The 21,470-nt window shown below is 47.6% G+C and overlaps 1 protein-coding gene across 1 annotated transcript; it reads right to left on the reverse strand.

The window, feature by feature from the left end:
• Window positions 1–2,049: 2,049 nt before the first annotated feature.
• xpo5 (exportin 5) lies at window positions 2,050–21,355 on the reverse strand (the record flags this gene model as incomplete). Its single annotated transcript, XM_083694785.1, has 24 exons — window positions 2,050–2,154; window positions 2,476–2,641; window positions 3,499–3,595; window positions 4,658–4,758; window positions 4,958–5,139; window positions 5,986–6,085; window positions 6,600–6,799; window positions 7,037–7,126; window positions 7,241–7,282; window positions 7,545–7,700; window positions 8,100–8,215; window positions 8,827–8,955; window positions 9,349–9,439; window positions 9,931–10,056; window positions 10,700–10,783; window positions 12,599–12,698; window positions 13,060–13,104; window positions 13,594–13,670; window positions 14,652–14,864; window positions 15,454–15,636; window positions 16,078–16,215; window positions 18,914–18,986; window positions 20,442–20,563; window positions 21,254–21,355. 24 exons carry the CDS (start codon window positions 21,353–21,355, stop codon window positions 2,050–2,052), a joined length of 2,838 nt encoding a protein of 945 aa, XP_083550911.1.
• Window positions 21,356–21,470: the final 115 nt, after the last annotated feature.

A 21,470-nucleotide genomic window follows, 5' to 3' on the forward strand; every position in this document is an offset into this window, starting at 1 on the left:
GAGGAGGAGAGAGAGGGATGGAGAGAAGGAGAGAGGGGGATGGAGAGAATGAGAGAGAGGGATGGAGAGAAGGAGAGAGAGGGATGGAGAGGAGGAGAGAGAGGGGACGGAGAGGAGGAGAGAGAAGGAGAGAGAGAGGGATGGAGAGAAGGAGAGAGAGGGATGGAGAGAATGAGAGAGAGGGATGGAGAGAAGGAGAGAGGGATGGAGAGGAGGAGAGAGAGGGGGACGGAGAGGAGGAGAGAGAAGGAGAGAGAGAGGGATGGAGAGAAGGAGAGAGAGGGATGGAGAGAAGGAGAGAGGGGGATGGAGAGAAGGAGAGAGAGGGATGGAGAGAAGGAGAGAGAGGGATGGAGAGGAGGAGAGAGAGGGGGACGGAGAGGAGGAGAGAGAGAAGGAGAGAGGGGTATGGAGAGAAGGAGAGAGAGGGGGACGGAGAGGAGGAGAGAGAGGGGGATGGAGAGGAGGAGAGAGAAGGAGAGAGAGGGATGGAGAGAAGGAGAGAGAGGGGGATGGAGAGAAGGAGAGAGAGGGATGGAGAGAAGGAGAGAGAGGGATGGAGAGAAGGAGAGAGAGGGGGATGGAGAGGAGGAGAGAGGGATGGAGAGAAGGAGAGAGAAGGAGAGAGAGGGGGACGGAGAGGAGGAGAGAGAGGGATGGAGAGAAGGAGAGAGGGGGATGGAGAGAAGGAGAGAGAGGGATGGAGAGAAGGAGAGAGAGGGGGATGGAGAGGAGGAGAGAGAGGGATGGAGAGAAGGAGAGAGAAGGGGATGGAGAGGAGGAGAGAGAGGGATGGAGAGAAGGAGAGAGAAGGGGATGGAGAGGAGGAGAGAGAAGGAGAGAGAGGGGGATGGAGAGAAGGAGAGAGAGGGATGGAGAGAAGGAGAGAGGGGGATGGAGAGGAGGAGAGAGAAGGAGAGAGAGGGGGATGGAGAGAAGGAGAGAGAGGGATGGAGAGAAGGAGAGAGAGGGGGACGGAGAGGAGGAGAGAGAGGGATGGAGAGAAGGAGAGAGAAGGGGATGGAGAGGAGGAGAGAGAAGGAAAGAGAGGGATGGAGAGAAGGAGAGAGAAAAATTAGTACCACAAAAACAAAAACATTACTTAGCCAGTACGCTATTCCCACCACACACTACCGTTAGCATAGCCATCTGCACGCTAACACACTCATTACTAACTCATTCTCATCAGTCCCCATCCCCCCGCCATCACACACACACACACACACACACACATCCCCCCGCCAACACACACACACATCCCCCCGCCAACACACACACATCCCCCCGCCAACACACACACACACACATCCCCCCGCCAACACACACACATCCCCCCGCCAACACACACACACACACACACACACATCCCCCCGCCAACACCCACACACACACACACACATTCCCCCGCCAACACACACACACATCCCCCCGCCAACACACACACACACACACACACACACACCCCCCCGCCAACACACACACACCCACACACACAGACACACACACCCACTCACACCCCCACAGACACACATCCCCCCGCCAACACACACACACGCCAACACACACACATACACATCCCCCCGCCAACACACACACACACACACACACACACACACCCGCCAACACACACACACACACGCACACGCACACCCACTGTACCTCACAGTACTTCTCTGGTTGATAATCTGCCACCTGACGTTCAGCCTCTGTACAAACACACACAGAGACACAACAGCATGTCATTACTGACTATATACATTCACTATACTGTCAGGAAGGAGAGTATATTATATTATACGTTTATGATACGAAAGTATATTATATTATACGTTTACTATACAAGAGTATATTATATTATACGTTTACTATACAAGAGTATATTATATTATACGTTTATTATACAAGAGTATATTATATTATACGTTTATTATACAAGAGTATATTATATTATACGTTTACTATACACGAGTATATTATATTATACGTTTATTATACAAGAGTATATTATGCGTTTACTATACAAGAGTACATAATATTATACAAGTATTGTCACAGCACTGTAGTGAGTCTGACCTGCAGCATGTAGGCGAACAGAGGGCCCAGCAGGGGGCAGAGCAGGCTGTCATAGTACTCCTGAGGACACGACAGCACCAGCTGCTTCAGAAACACCCGTAGACACACACACTTTAAGGAACACACACACACACTTTAAGGAACACACACACACACACACACACACACTTTAAGGAACACACACACACACACACACACACACACACACACACACACACACACACACACACACACACACACTTTAAGGAACACACACACACACACACTTTAAGGAACACACACACACTTTAAGAAACACACACACGGACATGGGCGCGCACACACACAGAACACAACCCTACTACAGAAGATAGTGTACAGGGGTTTTTCATGCAGTAAAAGACTGTTTAACCTTTTTGTAACCAGTTTAACATCTGTAACAGGAAGGATATGAATCATGGGGCGGAGTCTGTGGTCAGGCACGTTGTCCAGGGAGACGAAGGCGGAACCAACAATCTGCTCAGCTAATCCCTCGATGGTGTAGAAGTCCTGCTGCAGGGACAGGCCTGCATTCCCCAGGATATGGTAACTATAGGGAGGGAGGGAGGGAGGGAGGGAGAGAGAGAGAGGGAGGGAGAGAGAGGGAGGGAGGGAGGGGGAGGGAGAGAGAGAGACCAGAGTGAAGAGGGAGAGAGAAAGTGAGTGAGGGACAAGGAGGAGAGAAGGGAGAGAGTGAGGGACAAGGAGGAGAGAAGGGAGAGAGAGTGAGGGACAAGGAGGAGAGAAGGGAGAGAGTGAGGGACATGGAGGAGAGAAGGGAGAGAGTGAGGGACAAGGAGGAGAGAAGGGAGAGAGAGTGAGGGACAAGGAGGAGAGAAGGGAGAGAGTGAGGGACAAGGAGGAGAGAAGGGAGAGAGAGTGAGGGACATGGAGGAGAGAAGGGAGAGAGAGTGAGGGACAAGGAGGAGAGAAGGGAGAGAGTGAGGGACATGGAGGAGAGAAGGGAGAGAGAGTGAGGGACATGGAGGAGAGAAGGGAGAGAGAGTGAGGGACATGGAGGAGAGAAGGGAGAGAGAGTGAGGGACAAGGAGGAGAGAAGGGAGAGAGAGTGAGGGACAAGGAGGAGAGAAGGGAGAGAGAGTGAGGGACATGGAGGAGAGAAGGGAGAGAGAGTGAGGGACAAGGAGGAGAGAAGGGAGAGAGAGTGAGGGACAAGGAGGAGAGAAGGGAGAGAGAGTGTGAATGAGGACAATGTTTATGGGGAGATCAACAATAAAGGGGTGAATGTGAAGAGAGGTTGGGAGAAGGAGGGAGAGAAGGAGAGAAAGATGGAGGCTGACTGCTATCCATTAAGACTTAAAAACAAAGGAGAGATAGAGGGGGGGGGTGAAAAGACAGGGAGAGAAATGGAAGGAGAGTAGGAACCTGGGAGACCGGGGAACTCACCAGTTGTCGTAGAGTGTACAGAAGAAGCCTTGCATGCGCTCCAGGGCCGTTCTGTAAACCGGAGAGTCATAGATGTCCAGAACCGGCTGGGACAAGCCTAAACAAACAGTCAGTATATCAACACACAGCTCCAAACCTGGGGGTTTTCTTTTTTAATGTGTCTGTGTTTTACAGTTTTTCTACTTTTATGTTTGTTTCTGATGCTGCTCTGATTGTTTTTAATGTGTCTGTGTTTTACTGTTTCTACTTATATCTTTGTTTATATTTGCGTATCTGTTTTATCTATTTGTAAAGCACTGTGTAACACTGTTTTAAAAAGGTGTTCTATAAATAAAGTTTATTATTAATATTACTATCACTACACCCATCTCACAACATCTATAATTTTCTCATGGAGCCAAAATCAACATGTCACCAGTGACAGATGGAACAAACGTTGTCTTTAGTTTCTTCTCTAAGTGTCCAAATGATCAAACAAATGTTCACCAATCGTGTAGTGGTGGGTGGTGGTAACCATGGTAATAGTAGTAATTCAGTCTTATGAGAATGAAATATGAGAATGTAGGAACCAGATGGAATCATGGAAAAATAGTAAAAACCATTAATAATCATGTAATTACAAATAGTAGAAAGCTTTATGTATAGATGCAATAAGCACCTCTTACACAGAACACCACTACTCTTGTAGACTGTGTCTCAGACTGTGTGGTCTGAGATAAGAAATCCATTAACATTGTATAATGAATCATACAGTCAACACTTTAAAAAATGTGAAATGTTTTGTAGTGGCCTGGGGTGGTCTAGTGGTCCAGCACCATGGCCTGGGGTGGTCCAGTGGTCTAGCACCATGGCCTGGGGTGGTCCAGTGGTCTAGTACCATGGCCTGGGGTGGTCCAGTGGTCTAGCACCATGGCCTGGGGTGGTCCAGTGGTCTAGAATCCGGCCCAAGCCCTGCTGACATGCCCTCTCCTACTTACTTTCCTGTCTGTCTCTACTGTCTCCATCCAATAAAAATTAAAAATATAAGAGTGGGACTGCCCCACTCCAAAAAAAAAACTTTTAAAAATAAAAAATCAAGTTGTGCAATGGATCTTTAATGGACCAACAGTGATCTGTATCAGTGTATGAGTGTTAGGGTTATGAGTGATGTTCCTCTCACCTAGAACTACGTTCTTCTCTACGTCCATCACCTCGTAGACCCTGGAGAACGTCTCACTCAGACGAGCCATGTTCTCTGGCAGGAACAGGATGTTGTGGGTTCTACAGGGGGAGAGAGGTGACATCATCATCATCATCATCACCACCACACACACACCTACTTGAAGAGAGCGACACACACACACACACACCTACCTGCCTGATGAGAGTGACTGAGACACACACACACACCTACTTGAAGAGAGCGACACACACACACACACACACCTACGCGCACACACACACACACACACACACACACCTGATGAGAGCGAGCAGGCTGGGCAGCATGGCCAGGGCCTGGGAGGTGCAGGGGTTTCTGTATATGGGGGCTCCGGTGGAGGTGTACCCCACCACAAAGCCCCCTGCCTTGGCCTCCTCCAGGTCTGCCGGCCAGCGAGCCCTCTTCACCACGCCCAGGATGGTGTACACACAAAAACTCAGCTGGAGAAAACAGGGTGAGAGAGGGAGGGAAAAGGTAGAAAAGAGGGTGAGAGAGGGAGGGAAAAGGTAGAAAAGAGGGTGAGAGAGGGAGGGAAAGGGTAGAAAAGAGGGTGAGAGAGGGAGGGAAAAGGTAGAAAAGTGGGTGAGAGAGGGAGGGAAAGGGTAGAAAAGAGGGTGAGGGAAAAGGTAGAAAAGAGACAAAGTCAGGAATGGGGAACCCGGACCAGTCATTTCCTGTTACTTGATAATGAATTTTCAGAGCTGTCTGAGGATTCATCTCAGACAGGTAAAGAAGCGATGTTTGGGCTAGATGCGTTCTCAAGACGAGGATATTCAGTGTCAATGTATAATTGGGAGATTCAGAGTGCCTGACATCACCAACTAAAGGTCTGGTCTGGAAAAAATTAAGTTGTCTAATAATACATTCCTGTTGTACTATTGTTGGGGTCCAGAAAAGGAGGAGAGAGGTTCAAGAGTTTTAGGCAGTCAAATATTGAGGCTTTTATTAAGTAGAACCGATTCCAGGGTCAAACTCTTCTCGGACGCAGCCGGAAGACATAACTAACTATTCCAGAGAAGGACACAGGCTTTTATCTTTTGTCCTTGGTGCAGTCTGAAACCATCTGTTGTTTTGGGTGGTAGGTAATGAATTTACAACAGGGTAGGTGTATGTTTAGATGAATGGGGACTGACTCACGACCCAGAGAAATGTTTATAGAGACCCAAGACACAATCAGAGGGGTGAAAATTAAATCATAACACTAAGTTAACAACAGTGTTTGAGTAAACAAACTGATGATGTCTCTGGACTGACAAGTCAGCACACACACACACACACACACTTACCCGTGTCCTATTGATGCCTGTTGTGTCCTCAGTGCCTGGGTCATTCACCACCTGATCAGCACCAACAAAGGCCAAGAACCGAGCTGGATCACTCAGCACTCTGGCACACAGGGAGAGGGAGGGTCAGGGTCAGGGACTACAAGGTGTACATTATGAGTGTGTGTGTGTGTGAGTGAGAATGAGAGAGAGAGTGTGAGTGAGAGAGGGAGAGAGTGAGTGAGAGTGAGAGAGAGAGAGAGAGAGAGGGAGAGTGAGTGAGTGAGTGAGTGAGTGAGTGAGTGAGAGAGAGAGAGAGAGGGAGAGGGAGTGAGTGAGTGAGTGAGTGAGTGAGAGAGAGAGAGAGAGGGAGAGGGAGTGAGTGAGTGAGTGAGAGAGAGAGAGAGAGAGAGAGGGAGTGAGAGAGAGAGGGAGAGAGAGAGGGAGAGAGAGAGGGAGAAAGAGGGAGAAGGAGAGGGAGTGAGGGAGAGAGAAAGAGAGAGGGAGAGGGAGTGAGTGAGTGAGAGAGAGAGAGAGAGAGAGAGAGAGGGAGAGAGGGAGAGAGAGGGAGAAGGAGAGGGAGTGAGGGAGAGAGAAAGAGAGAGGGAGTGAGGGAGTGAGTATGTGCCTATACTTACTGTCTCATCTCATCAGAGGTCCAGCGTGCCACCACGGTGGCCATGAGTTCCTCTAGGAAGGCCTTCTGCTTGGCGTAGTCCTTGAACTGGTTACTGATGAGGACCAGAGCCTCCATCAGAGCACACTTCTCCATCTGAGTCAGCAACGCCTCATTGGAAAACAGCTTCTTCACGTGGTTGTACAGCATCTCAAAACTGGGCTGCAGGGAGAGAGAGGCATGCACACATGAAACGCACGCAGGCGCGCACTAAAATACACGGCCGACAATGCCTGTGTGTTTCACTAGTTTCCAGCATCTGAACAGAGGGCATTGAATACAGCAGGTTGTGTGTGTTCTGACCACAAATCACTTTCCTGATCTGAGCCCCTCTAAGGTTGTGGGGCAGTCCCACTCTCATATTTTTTTATTCGGTTTTACCTAATTCCCTTTACATACCAGAATGAACTGTGGGTAGTCTCGGCACATCTTGATGATGGAGGAGCAGGCGTGTCTTCTGACGTTCTTCACAGCGCGTGTCCGTGGCGCCTAAAGATGACATCAGCAATGACATCAACAATTGCAAAAATGTTTTAAAAAAATAAAAAATAAAATCAGGATTGCACTCCTTAGTCTTGCTTATACATTCTCTCAGTAACTCACCTTGCTCTCCTCTACCACCTCAAATGTGATGGCGGCAAACAGCTGGGAAGCAAAAAGAAAGAAGTGGAAATCAGATGAAAAGCAGATCAACAAGTGTTATGAGAGACTGGTTGTTCTAAGTGCACAGAGATCCATCTCCTTCCTGTCTCTCTTCACCTTTACCTGTCACTTTATGAACACACACGGACGCACGCACGCACACACACGGACGCACGCACACATACACACACGGACGCGCCCACAGACACACACGCGCCCACACACACACACACACACACACACACACAGACACACACACACACACCTTGAAGAGGACCTGAGGCAGAAAGTGCGGTCGGTGTGTGATGAAGGGGAAGAGGGCGGAGACATTGGTGAGGACACAGGACAGGAGAAGGGGGTCTCTGGTGTCGTAGTTCAACACCACCTGGAGCAGCTCCACGCCCTGGTCTATGGGCAACTTCTATAGCACACACACACATAGGGGAAATAACCATCCTTCATCAAGATCATCACCATCATCATTATCATCAATGTCATCATTGTCATCATCATCATCATCACCACAACCATCCTCATCATCACCACAACCACCATCCTCATCACCACCACAACCACCATCCTCATCACCACCACAACCATCATCCTCATCACCACCACAACCATCATCCTCATCATCACCACAACCACCATCCTTATCACCACCACAACCATCATCCTCATCATCACCACAACCACCATCCTCATCACCACCACAACCACCATCCTCATCACCACCACAACCATCATCCTCACTCTACTAGAGATCATAATAATTGTGAAATTGTTTAGAAAATCTTTTTTTTTTGTGTGTGTGTCTCACCTCCCCGTCCACGTTTTTGAAGATCTGTCCTACCACGCTCTCTGTGAAGAAGGTCATGGCATCCCACTGGACCACCGAGGGGGAAAGGATAGAACACAGCCCCTCACCTGTCTTAGCTAGAGAGAGAAGGGGGAGAGAGGGGGAGAGAGAGAGGGGGGGGGGAGACAGACAGAGAAGAGGGAGAGGGGGGGTAGACCACAGACCAACCTTTTCCTGTAACTTGATAATGCACTTTCAGAGCTGTTTCTCAACCTTAAAACACCCTCCCCCCAACCTTAAAACACCCTCCTCAACCTTAAAACACTTCCTATTTCCTCTAGATCTGAGCTGTCAGTAGAGGTTACTTAAAACAAGACTGAAACACTAGTCCCATAACCCCTCACGCTCTTTCTCTCTCACACTGACACCCATCCACCCACACACCCACCCACCCACCCACACACCCACGTACCCACCCACCCACCCACCCATGTATCCACCCACCCACCCACACACCCATGTACCCACCCACCCACCCATCCACCCATGTACCCACCCACCCACACCCACCCACACACACACCCACCCACCCATCCACCCATGTACCCACCCACCCACCCACACCCACCCACCCACACACACACACACCCACCCACCCATGTACCCACCCACCCACCCACCCACCCACCCACCCACCCACCCACACTATATGAAATGAAGAACTATGTCTAGCATACAGCACACGTACACATGGTGGTCCCAGTGTCGATAGGGGTACCAATCTGATAGCGTAGCCACTCTGCAGCGATCTGGAACGCCTCCAGAGGAACGATCCGGCACGCGTTCCTGACCACCTCCACCTGCTGCGCTCGGAACGCTGGACACACCGGGAATGCCGCCCGCCAGGAGACAGAAGGGAGAAAGAAAAACAATTTGAGAGATAACTCAATTAAAAAACAGGAAGAGGAGCAGGAGGGAGAGGGAGGTGGGAGAGGGAGGAGGGAGGTGAGAGGGAGGAGGGAGAGGGAGGAGAGAGAGGGAGGTGGGAGTGGGGAGAGGGAGGGGGTGGAGAGAGGGAGGTGGGAGAGGGGGGAGGGAGATGGAAGAGGGGGAGGGAGGAGGGAGGGATTATGCGGGTGGTTGATTGGTTGGAGGCATTGTCAAAATAATTCGATAAAATGTGTGATTTCAACTGTTAAATAGCTGAAAATGTCCATTAAAAAAAACCCTGTTCAAAAGGCGGAAGGCAGAGAAAGTTAGAGTTCCGTACAGTTAAAGAAGAAGTTGAAGTCTTCATCGCTGTCGAAGTCGATGCGTGAGTACTCGCAGCTCGGGCTGTCGTTCTTGGAGGGAAAGCCGGTCTAGGAGGAGGAGGAGACCAGCTTCAGAATACTACATTTACATTTCTGACATTCAGCAGACACTTTCATCCAAAGCGACTTCCAACAAGTACATTACAATACTTATAATGTACATTTGTCTAAAGTAAGTGAATCATCTGTACATCAGTCATCATAAGATAAACAAATCTGTGCTAGGACCAGGGGCCATTGGCAGTCACAATGCTAGAAGAAGAAGGATTACTTGTAAACATTTATTATGATTATTACTATTAACAGTAGAGGAACTGTACAGGGGGGTAGTGGGGGGTGTAAGATGGGTCTTCAGTCTACGGCGGAAGACTGACAGACAATGTGCATGAACACTAACACGTAATCCCTGGGGGGGGGGGGGGGGGGAATGCAGTGCATCTGCATTCTAACTATTGATTTCAATTGACTGCATGGCAAATAAAACATTGTTTGTATCGCTATAATGGGATGTTTTACAGGTGCTGCTTGTAGGGGGATACCTTGACTAGGTTGGTCATGGTGGCTCTCATGTACTGGATGGTGGTCTGGACGATGACGGGGTCCTTGGACAGGATCTCGTGTCTGTAGAGGACTCCCCACGTGATCTGAGTGGACGACCGCAGGAACTGGAGAGGAGAGAGAGAAAAGAGAGCAGAAAGTCAAAGAAAAAATACTTACACACTAGATGGGGCTAAACCCTAACCCCTAAACTTCTGAGTCAACGGTATTTTCAAGTCTGGTTTCCTTGTCTCCCTTTATCCATGATCACTGATCTGGCAGGACTATGACAGGTCAATGCAGTACAGGGTAACCCTATCTAGTCTGTGTTATATCAATGGTATATGTATATACACACACACACATATATATATATATAGAGAGAGATATAGATATAAAGCTCTCTCTCTCTCTCTCTCTCTCTCTCTCTCACACACACACACCTACCTCCTCTGGAATGAGCTTCAAGACAGCCCTGACTCTCTCCTCCTTAAAAACAGGACTAAAAACTCACGTCTTCCGACGGGCCTTCCTGTAGTCCTCACTGTTGTTTTTAGTGTCTTGTTTGTTTTTAAGTTTTTTTTTGTGTACTCAGCTGTATGAGAAGCGCTCTACAAATACAGTGTATTATTATTATTATTATTATTATTATTAGTAGTAGTAGTAGTAGTAGTAGTATTAGTAGTAGTATTATTCGTATTATTACTATTATTATTATTAGTAGTAGTAGTAGTATTAGTATTAGTATTAGTAGTAGTAGTAGTATCTCACCTGGCTGGGGTGTGTGGTAAAGGCCAGGAAGGCCTCCAGGTACTTGCTGAGGTTGGCAGGTACTTCCACCTCTACGTCTGAACCCTGCAGATGGACATGAAGATCATTGGAAACATGGCATGCATGGGGACCGTGAATAAAATCTAATTACATTAAAATCATAAATCATCAGAGTCTAATTATATTATATATGTATATTATATATTATAAGGGAAGACACTAATGCGAATTGGTTGAAATTTGGTCTTTTCAACCTGGACTTTTCCCCCCCAACATGTTGTGTTCCTGCCTATTCAACTGTAATAGAAACACAGCAGTGTAGTGTGTAGTGGGTCGGGGTTAGTGTGTAGTGTGTAGTGGGTCGGGGTTAGTGTGTAGTGTGTAGTGGGTCGGCGTTAGTGTGTAGTGGGTCGGGGTTAGTGTGTAGTGTGTAGTGGGTGGGGGTTAGTGTGTAGCGGGTTGGGGTTAGTGTGTAGTGGGTCGGGGTTAGTGTGTAGTGGGTCGGGGTTAGTGTGTAGTGGGTGGAGGTTAGTGTGTAGCGGGTTGGGGTTAGTGTGTAGTGGGTGGGGGTTAGTGTGTAGTGGGTGGGGGTTAGTGTGTAGCGGGTTGGAGTTAGTGTGAAGTGGGTCGGGGTTAGTGTGTAGTGGGTGGGGGTTAGTGTGTAGTGTGTAGTGGGGTAGGGGTTAGTGTGTAGTGGGTGGGGGTTAGTGTGTAGTGTGTAGTGGGGTAGGGGTTAGTGTGTAGTGGGTGGGGGTTAGTGTGTAGTGGGTCGGGGTTAGTGTGTAGTGGGTCGGGGTTAGTGTGTAGTGTGTAGTGGGTGGGGGTTAGTGTGTAGTGGGTTGGGGTTAGTGTGTAGTGGGTGGGGGTTAGTGTGTAGTGGGTGGGGGTTAGTGTGTAGTGGGTGGGGGTTAGTGTGTAGGGGTTAGTGTGTAGTGTGTAGTGGGTCGGGGTTAGTGTGTAGTGGGTGGGGGTTAGTGTGTAGTGGGTGGGGGTTAGTGTGTAGGGGTTAGTGTGTAGTGTGTAGTGGGTCGGGGTTAGTGTGTAGTGGGTCGGGGTTAGTGTGTAGTGGGTCGGGGTTAGTGTAGCGGGTTGGGGTTAGTGTGTAGTGGGTTGGGGTTAGTGTGTAGTGTGTAGTGGGTGGGGGTTAGTGTGTAGTGCGTAGTGGGTGGGGTTAGTGTGTAGTGGGTCGGGGTTAGTGTGTAGTGCGTAGTGGGTCGGGGTTAGTGTGTAGTGGGTGGGGGTTAGTGTGTAGTGTGTAGTGGGTTGGGGTTAGTGTGTAGTGGGTGGGGGTTAGTGTGTAGTGGGGTAGGGGTTAGTGTGTAGTGGGTGGGGGTTAGTGTGTAGTGGGTGGGGGTTAGTGTGTAGTGGGTGGGGGTTAGTGTGTAGTGGGTGGGGGTTAGTGTGTAGGGGTTAGTGTGTAGTGGGTCGGGGTTAGTGTGTAGTGGGTCGGGGTTAGTGTGTAGTGTGTAGTGGGTAGGGGTTAGTGTGTAGTGGGTCGGGGTTAGTGTGTAGTGGGTAGGGGTTAGTGTGTAGTGGGTCGGGGTTAGTGTGTAGTGGGTCGGGGTTAGTGTGTAGTGGGTCGGGGTTAGTGTGTAGGGGGTCGGGGTTAGTGTGTAGTGGGTAGGGGTTAGTGTGTAGCGGGTCGGTGTTAGTGTGTAGTGGGTCGGGGTTAGTGTGTAGTGGGTCGGGGTTAGTGTGTAGGGGGTCGGGGTTAGTGTGTAGTGGGTAGGGGTTAGTGTGTAGCGGGTCGGTGTTAGTGTGTAGTGGGTAGGGGTTAGTGTGTAGCGGGTCGGGGTTATTGTGTAGCGGGTCGGTGTTAGTGTGTAGGGGGTCGGGGTTATTGTGTAGCGGGTCGGGGTTAGTGTGTAGCGGGTCGGGGTTAGTGTGTAGAAGACTCACCACTAGAGAGCAGAGCTGTCCGCCCAGGGAACACAGGACTTGACAGAGTCTCTTGAGGAAGGTGTATCGACGTTCTACCGCCCCCACCGCCTCCTCCGGCCTGGGGCAGAACACAGCGACATGTCGATCCAGCAGCATGAGCTCCAACCACACATACATCACACACAGCCGTAACTGATACAGGGAACATCTTCAGGATCTTGCTCCTCGATCAACAACAGTCAACAATCAACAATATAATCTAGTAATAATAAACCAGTGACAGTAGTGGTGCATAAGGGTGTAGTTAGTGTCAGTAGCAGCAGTAATGACTGAAATAATAACAACAGTAATACAGTGGCAAGTGTGCAATATCTAATAAATTGCAATGCAGTTGCACAGATCCAATTACATTCATTCCACCAACTGTGGATATTTGTTTTGTGTCCTGTTATTATCGTAGCGATAAGCCAGGTACTCACTGTGTTGGAGAAGACTTGTTGCATATGGCTGCTCCATCTGCACTCCTGTAACCACAAACACCATTACTATCAGCAGGGTTATATCCCACCTTTCCTTTCTCCATATAGAGGTCTCTCTCTCTCTCTGTCTCTCTCTCTCTCCCTCCCTCTCTCTGTCTCTCTCTCTCCCTCCCTCTCTCTCTGTCTCCCTCTCTGTCTCTCTCTCTCTCCTCTGTGTCTCTCTCTCTCTCTCTGTCTGTCTCTCTCTCTCTCTCTCTGTCTGTCTCTCTCCCTCCCTCCCTCTCTCTAGTTCTAACATTCTCACATCAGTTTCTCGCATTAGTTCTAACATTTAATTCACAGTGATTCACTTTTTACTTGAGCTCACTGTTTGTTGTTGCCAACAACAATGACTCTACCTGGTGAAGTGTTGTTGCTAGGTAAATACAACATAGAACACTTGGCACTGTAGGTGGTGAATGTTCCAGAACTCTTTGGCAGATGGTGGGTTAAGGGAGAGTGTACCATTCAGGGAGAAGGGGGGACGGTACTCACTGGGCTGCAGACAGGATGTAGTGCATGGCGACATCATCAAAAAGCACCATAAGAGGCTTCCTGTCCTCCAGTTTCCCCTGTGGAGAGAGTCCCAGAGCAGGCGCGTAAATATGACATCACAGTAACACGCAGGCTTGTTCTCAAAGCTCTGCTACATAGAGTTCATACATGACTTACACAAGTTCACAACCCCACAGAGACACTCTGCTGTCCAGAGACACTTCCCTCTCTGTTTGAATAGACATGCCCCTTTCTGCTCACTATCCCGTCTCTGGAGGGTGAAAAACATTCACCTAAAACCGAAGGTTGGTGGGAGCAACTTCTAACAGCTCCCATGCATGCAGATAACACCTACACTGGTATACACACATATGCTGTATGTCATGACAGACCCCTTTCTGCAGACAGGTGCTGTATGACCATTCACAGACAGGTGCTGTATGACCATTCACAGACAGGTGCTGCATGTCAAAACACACCCCTTTCTGCAGACAGGTGCTGTATGACCATTCACAGACAGGTGCTGTATGACCATTCACAGACAGGTGCTGTATGACCATTCACAGACAGGTGCTGTATGACCATTCACAGACAGGTGCTGCATGTCAAAACACACCCCTTTCTGCAGACAGGTGATGCATATCCAGACACACCCCCTTCTGCAGACAGGTGACGCCCAACAACACAGATAGCTGATGTCCTACCACACACAGACAGGTGATGTCCTACCGCACATACCCCTTCCAACAGCACCCCCTGCCCCCCACCCCATGCAAGGCCTGACATTCCGCCGTAGACTAAAGACCTGTCTCTTTAGGGTACACCTGGGCTCCTCCTCCTCCTCCTCCTCTGACCTCTCAACCCCCTAACACCCTACATTATTAAAATGTTCCTTCTTTTCTCCAGCTCTGTGACCGCCGATGGCACTCGTTCTTACTGAAGGTTTTCCCCACGATGACTCAAGGACAGTTGATTCACTCACTTATAAATACACCAACACACTTATTGTAAGTCGCTTTGGAAAAAAGCGTCACCTAAACGACTGTAAATGAAATGACCTTGCGGCTGACGGCGATGAGCAGGCACTCCGCTGCCTCCAGCTGCAGCTCCGCCTCACTCAGGAGCAGACACAGCATCTCCAGCAGGCGGCAGTTGTCGTTGGTGATGTGGGCCAGGGCCACCCAGTCTATGTACCCCGCCAGCGTGTTCAGAGTCGCCACGCCCACCCGACAGTGGGCCTTGGCCTGCAGTTCCTGGCCAGGTATTCTTTTCTGCAGGGGATTAAAAAATATATAGTTTTAATCAAAAATGTAATACTCATCTGCAGCAGGCTACTCCTTCCAAAGGCTTTAATTGACTCTGCCCTTATTCTTTTTAATGTGTCTGTGTTTTACTGTTTTCTTTTATTTTTGTTTTTATTTATTTAAATCCGCTTTTATCTATTTGTAAAGCACTTCGTAAAACAGTCTGTTGCTATATAAATAACGTTTATTATTATTATGATAGGTTTAACACAGGCATATGAGAGACAGAGGAGCCTGTTGTGACTGACCAGTCTGCGGTACCTGGAGCAGTTTGAGGTTAGAGGTTAAGTGCCTTTCTCAAGGGCACAATGGCAGTGTCACCAGCTCACATCCAGCTGGGGATTGAACCAGTGACCTACCGATTGCTGGCCAGCTTCTTAACCTCTAGTCTAACCTCTAACCTCTAGTCTAACCTCCAGCCTAACCTCTAACCTCTAGTCTAACCTCTAACCTCTAGCCTAACCTCCAGCCTAACCCCCTGCTGCCCCCAACACTCCCTATAGTTTCCTCTCAGGAGCGGATGAGAGAAGGAGGACTGTGCCAGGGTGAGACTGACCAGCCTGCGGTACTCGTCCACGTTGAGCTGCAGGATGGCGAGCATGAAGCTGAAGACGCTGTCCATGTTCTGGGTGAGGGTCTGCTGGATGTCCCGACGCCGCTGGGTCGGCAGCGTCTGGAAGGTGATCACGTCCTCCGCCAGCCGCAGAAGGATCAGCATCACCAGCTCCGTCTGGGCCTCCTGAGGAAGGAACAGGTTCTGATTTTAACTTCATCACTTCAGTCACATTATTGCCCCTACATTCAGTTCACCTTTGCACTATCACTGTAAATTATTGCTGCTAAATACACTTGCCACTGTATTACTGTTGTTATTACTACAGTCATTACTGCTGCTACTGACACTACACACATATGCACTACTACTGTCACTGGTTTATTATTACTAGATTATATTGTTGATTGTTGTTGATCGAGGAGCAAGATCCCAAAGCATTTCACTGTATCAATTAGGGCTGTATGCGATGTACGTGACAAATACAATCTGATTTTACTTGAACTCAAAATGCTTCTCAGCCCAGTGTGGTTCACTCAAAGTCAATATACTACTACTACTACTACTACTAATAATAATATCTTAATGTAGCAGCTTCCAAACATAGATGCAGTGTGGCTCACTCACCCCAAGGCTAGTGAGCGCCTCCATCTCCTTCAGCATATCTGGCCAGTGCTGAGGCCATTCTCGCTTTATCATCTCCACCACGATCCGCGAGAGGACATCTTTGATGTGGCTCTCCTCCTCCAGGATGGGATGGGTGCCCTACAACAGCAGGGAAGCAGGGACCTCAACTGTCTATGTAGTGTCATCAACTGACTACGTAGTGATATCAACTGACTATGTACTGTCCTCAACTGACTATGTACTGTCCTCAACTGACTACGTAGTGATATCAACTGACTATGTACTGTCCTCAACTGTCTATGTAGTGTCATCAACTGACTACGTAGTGATATCAACTGACTATGTACTGTCCTCAACTGACTATGTACTGTCCTCAACTGACTACGTAGTGATATCAACTGACTATGTACTGTCCTCAACTGACTACGTAGTGATATCAACTGACTATGTACTGTCCTCAACTGACTATGTACTGATATCAACTGACTATGTACTGATATTAACTGACTATGTAATGATATCAACTGACTATGTAGTGATATTAACTGACTATGTAGTGATATTAACTGACTATGTACTGATATTAACTGACTATGTACTGATATCAACTAACTATATACTGATATTGCATTCATTAAAGGGGAATTTTACCCAGTAATCCAGTGGATTTGTTGTTTTCATTAGTCAATAGTAGACGATTGTTACGTTCCCACTCCTGCATGTGCGTGTCCTTGTTGTGTTTTGTGTTTCCTTCTGTTTCTCCCTCATCCTATCATTCTACATTCAGGTGTCCGTCAGCAATTGGCCATTCGACCCCGTCACCACTCATCTGTTCCTGTCCAATCAGAGGGCTGTCCGTTTCCTCCGCCTGTCTTCCCTTCGGGAGTCGACCCGTTCCTTTGTACTCGTGTGTTAGCTGTCGACTCGCTGTTCCATTGTTTGTTTGAACCTCCTTCGTATTCTAGTCTGCGTTGTGTTTTCTTTTGTTAGGTTTCTTTTGTCATCTTGTTTTCTGGTAGTTTGTCTCTTTGTTATTTGTACGCCATTGGGGTCAGGTGAATAGGTAAGAGACCCATGGGTTTACATTTACATCACGTAGGCTAACCTCTGTTACAATTCACCAGGTTAGGAGTGGGTGCCTCCCTCTGTATGTATTAGTCTAGTGTAGCATAACATTATAGCATAGCCCTGATAGTATAGCCTGCTATTGCACTAGTTTAGGGGATCGCTTTTGTTTATGATTTCTTTGCTTTGGCACCGCTCGGAGTTCCCTTTTCCCCTTGGCGTGTGTCTTGTGTTTGTGTTGCCCAGAACAAATAAATCCTTGGAATTCAGTTACGTTGGCTTTTGGTGTGTTTAATTCCTACAATAAGTTCGGTGTGCTCCCTTTTGTTGCGACTCCTCTACAGCCCCTAGACGTAGACGAGTAGAACAGTCGTAACGAGTGAAGATATCTCACTTTGAATGCTCTGATCAATCCTGATGTTCCAAATTGCCCATTTGAGTCAATTCTTACAACTCCCAAGATTCCCCTCTCCCTCCCATGCAAGGTCCTTCTGTTGAACAGCACTAGAGCTAGCATCTGCTGCTCTCTGGGAATCACTGGAGTAGTAGAGCAGGTCAGAGTAGAGCAGGTCAGAGTAGAGCAGGGTCAGAGTAGAGCAGGTCAGAGTAGAGCAGGTCAGAGTAGAGCAGGTCAGAGTAGAGCAGGGTCAGAGTAGAGCAGGTCAGAGTAGAGCAGGGTCAGAGTAGAGCAGGTCAGAGTAGAGCAGGGTCAGAGTAGAGCAGGTCAGAGTAGAGCAGGGTCAGAGTAGAGCAGGTCAGAGTAGAGCAGGTCAGAGTAGAGCAGGGTCAGAGTAGAGCAGGTCAGAGTAGAGCAGGGTCAGAGTAGAGCAGGGTCAGAGTAGAGCAGGTCAGAGTAGAGCAGGTCAGAGTAGAGCAGGTCAGAGTAGAGCAGGGTCAGAGTAGAGCAGGGTCAGAGTAGAGCAGGGTCAGAGTAGAGCAGGTCAGAGTAGAGTAGAGGAGGGTCAGAGTAGAGCAGGGTCAGAGTAGAGCAGGGTCAGAGTAGAGCAGGTCAGAGTAGAGCAGGATCAGACTAGAGCAGGGCAGAGCAGGGTCGGAGTTCAAAAACTCTCGTCTGCCGTATTTTAACGCGGTATGAGACTTTTTTTAGGAAGTAAACACAGACCTCACGTTTCATATGATGCAGCTGCATGTGAAATGGTGATAGTTAAAGACCCGATGCATCATGGACTGACCAGAAATACACATGAACATGGATGTCGGGTGAACTTCCCCTTTAAGAGACCACTCACTAGAGCTGATCAGGGAATCTGATTTGGTTAGCTACTGTAAACCCTGACGCAGGTCTCAACAGGTATGAAATGTTGGTTTAAGTCGCCCATTAAAAGCAGCAAATAAATGCAACCTTTTCTATAATTCGGGACCTAGATGCACTTTCTCCTACAGTCTGCCCAATGGCCTTAAAAAAAACAGTCCTTTGAGTCAATATACAGTTAGGCCTACATGCTCTTTCCCCCTACCAGACTTACATTAGATACCAGACTTACGTTAGATACCAGACTTACGTTAGATAAGAGCCCCATGGTACAGACTTACGTTAGATAAGAGCCCCATGGTACAGACTTACATGAGATAACAGACCCATGGTACAGACTTACATTAGATAACAGACCCATGGTACAGACTTACATTAGATAACAGACCCATGGTACAGACTTACGTTAGATAACAGACCCATGGTACAGACTTACGTTAGATAACAGACCCATGGTACAGACTTACATTAGATAACAGACCCATGGTACAGACTTACGTTAGATAACAGACCCATGGCACAGTTCTTCAGCTGGACTTTCTCCTGCTGTGGCATGTTGTTCCATTTGTACCTGTTTGGAGAGGAGGGTAAAAGGGATGACATGTAGACATGAGCAGGTGAGACAGGTCAAGTCGTTGCAAACAGTCGCCACGCAATTCGACTTACATTACATTTTATATTTATGGCATTTAGCAGTCACCTTTATCCAAAGCGACTTACAACAAATACATTTGTTTAAGTAAGTGAATCATCTATCCATCAGTCATCATAAGATAAAGTAATCAATGCTCAGACCAGGGGCCATTGGCAGTCACAAACTTGCGAGTCTCAAACTTGCGACCTCTGACCTGCCAACACACGTGACTGTCTCCTCAAATACCCGATGTTTACCAGCTACGCTATCGAGAAGCTAGCGATTTGACAGCGCGGGTGGTGGGGGTATTTTAACTTGAGGAGTCTCATCTCAACTCGCTTACACCTTCATAGAGAGAAGTGTTCTTCATTGAGATGAACTCCTCTATGCTTCAACTGTTATCCTCACACCTCGCCTGCTCCATCACTAGTGAATAGAACTGGGTGTGTGCAAAAATTACCACATTCCAACAATAGATTCGATTGATTGGTTGGCGAATAAAACATTGTTTGTTTGTGATGTACCCCAATCAGCCAAGTGATGAGAAGGTAATAATGAAAACACCAGTACAAACACTTTCCTTTCTGGTCACTTCCACTGATTGTAATGGTGCTGAAAAGTGAGGAGAATGATCCGAGGCAGCAGTGGGGGCTGCTGGGGTGTCCCTGCAGTGTGTCACGCCCCATGGAGAAGTTGAAGTCAACTGTCTTGCACATTGCACATTTGCACTCTCTCACACGCACGCTCATGCACTCACACACTTACATATACGACTCACACTTCCAATACTGTTGTTGGAACGTTTGCACTTCACTGTAAATGACCTGCCACTGTAGAAACAGTCATTGCTGTAACATGTCACTTGTCTTCTATTGTCACTTTTTTGTATTACTTTGTAATGTTGACTTGTTGATCGTTGCTGACTGTTGTTGCTGTATGCGATATAGCTGACAAACATTTGATTTGATACTACACTGCATCCCTTTGCACTACCACTATCACTGCTTTATTACTACTTATTGCTTTATTACTACTTTATTATATTGTATTGTTGATTTATTGACCGTTGTTGAACAAGGAGCTAGATTCCAAAAGCATTTCACTACATCCCTTACAGCTGTATGTGATGTACGTGGCCAATAAACTTAGATTTGATTTGAGTTTCTGCTGCTATTACTATGCCACCTTATGTTACTGTCTTTTACTATTATTATTATTATTATTATTATTATTATTGCATTGTTAATGGTTTGATTGTTGCGTTGTTGAGGAGTTGCTTGTCCTAACGCGTTTCATTGCACTCTATCTAGTATATTGTTTACTTGACAAATAAAATGAGGTTTGATTTGAAACATGACAGAGTGAAATCCAAGCTTATGGGGTTCCACTCACTTGATGGTGTGCTCCAGGATCTGTAGGCCGAAGTGTCTGACCACGGCTGTTTGGGCTTTCTCAGCCAACTGTAGGCCACATGGGACACAGAAAGGACACTTCTCTTTGAACTCTTCACAAAACTATGAGAGAGAGAAGAGAGATGGACAAATAAACACGTGTTTGTTAGTCAGTCAACAGTAATCTGGACAGTATTGTCATGGAATGAATGAAACATTTAAACCGTTAACTTCAACCACATATTTATTAATTCACCTAAAATGCAGTTTCCTCCCTATGGTCTGATCAGACCATCGTAGCTAGCTAGCTATGTTGTAACTTGGGGAGGGCAAAGTCCAGCTACAGTAGCAGCTGTCAAAACAACGCCCAAATACAGTTATACATATGGGCAATTCAATGATGCTTCACCCATAACTCTTGAATAAAGGTGCATTCAGTATATCTAACTAGCTATTATCCGCACCTGCTGCTAACACAAGCTAGCCGGCACTAGCCAGTGAGGAATGAATGAAATCCGCAGCTGGCAACATCACACAAGCCAAGGTGGAGGAGAGGCTAGCTAGCTAGCTTTATGTCAGTGATGTAGTCTACTATGCATAGATATAGCTACCAACTCATGCGATTTCAATGTAGTGTTGTTACTAGGTCAAATTTGACAAATATATTTGGTCGATATATTTGTCGACATCAGTAAGCTGGATATATGTCTCATTTTCATCACATTTCAATCACATCATTCGGGGTTGAGAGCTAGCTGCCTAGCCAACGTGCTAAGCGTGACTCCAACGTTAGCATGCTAGCCAACAAGATACCTTCAGGGCCTCCAGGCGGTATATATGGCTAGATTCTGCGTCCATTATCACGTTCACAGCTTTGATGAGCTGATCGCACATTGCAGCCACCGGTTCGCCCATGACTTTTGAGTAGCGAGCGAGTGTCTAAAGAAAATGAGATGAAAAGCGAGCGACACACTACACAATGCAAAACACCTGGACGCGTTTAGAGACCCTCCAAGCGTGTACACTCTGC

The sequence above is a fragment of the Argentina silus genome (assembly GCF_951799395.1).
Source record: "Argentina silus genome assembly, chromosome: X".
Taxonomy (NCBI): Eukaryota; Metazoa; Chordata; class Actinopteri; order Argentiniformes; family Argentinidae; genus Argentina; species Argentina silus.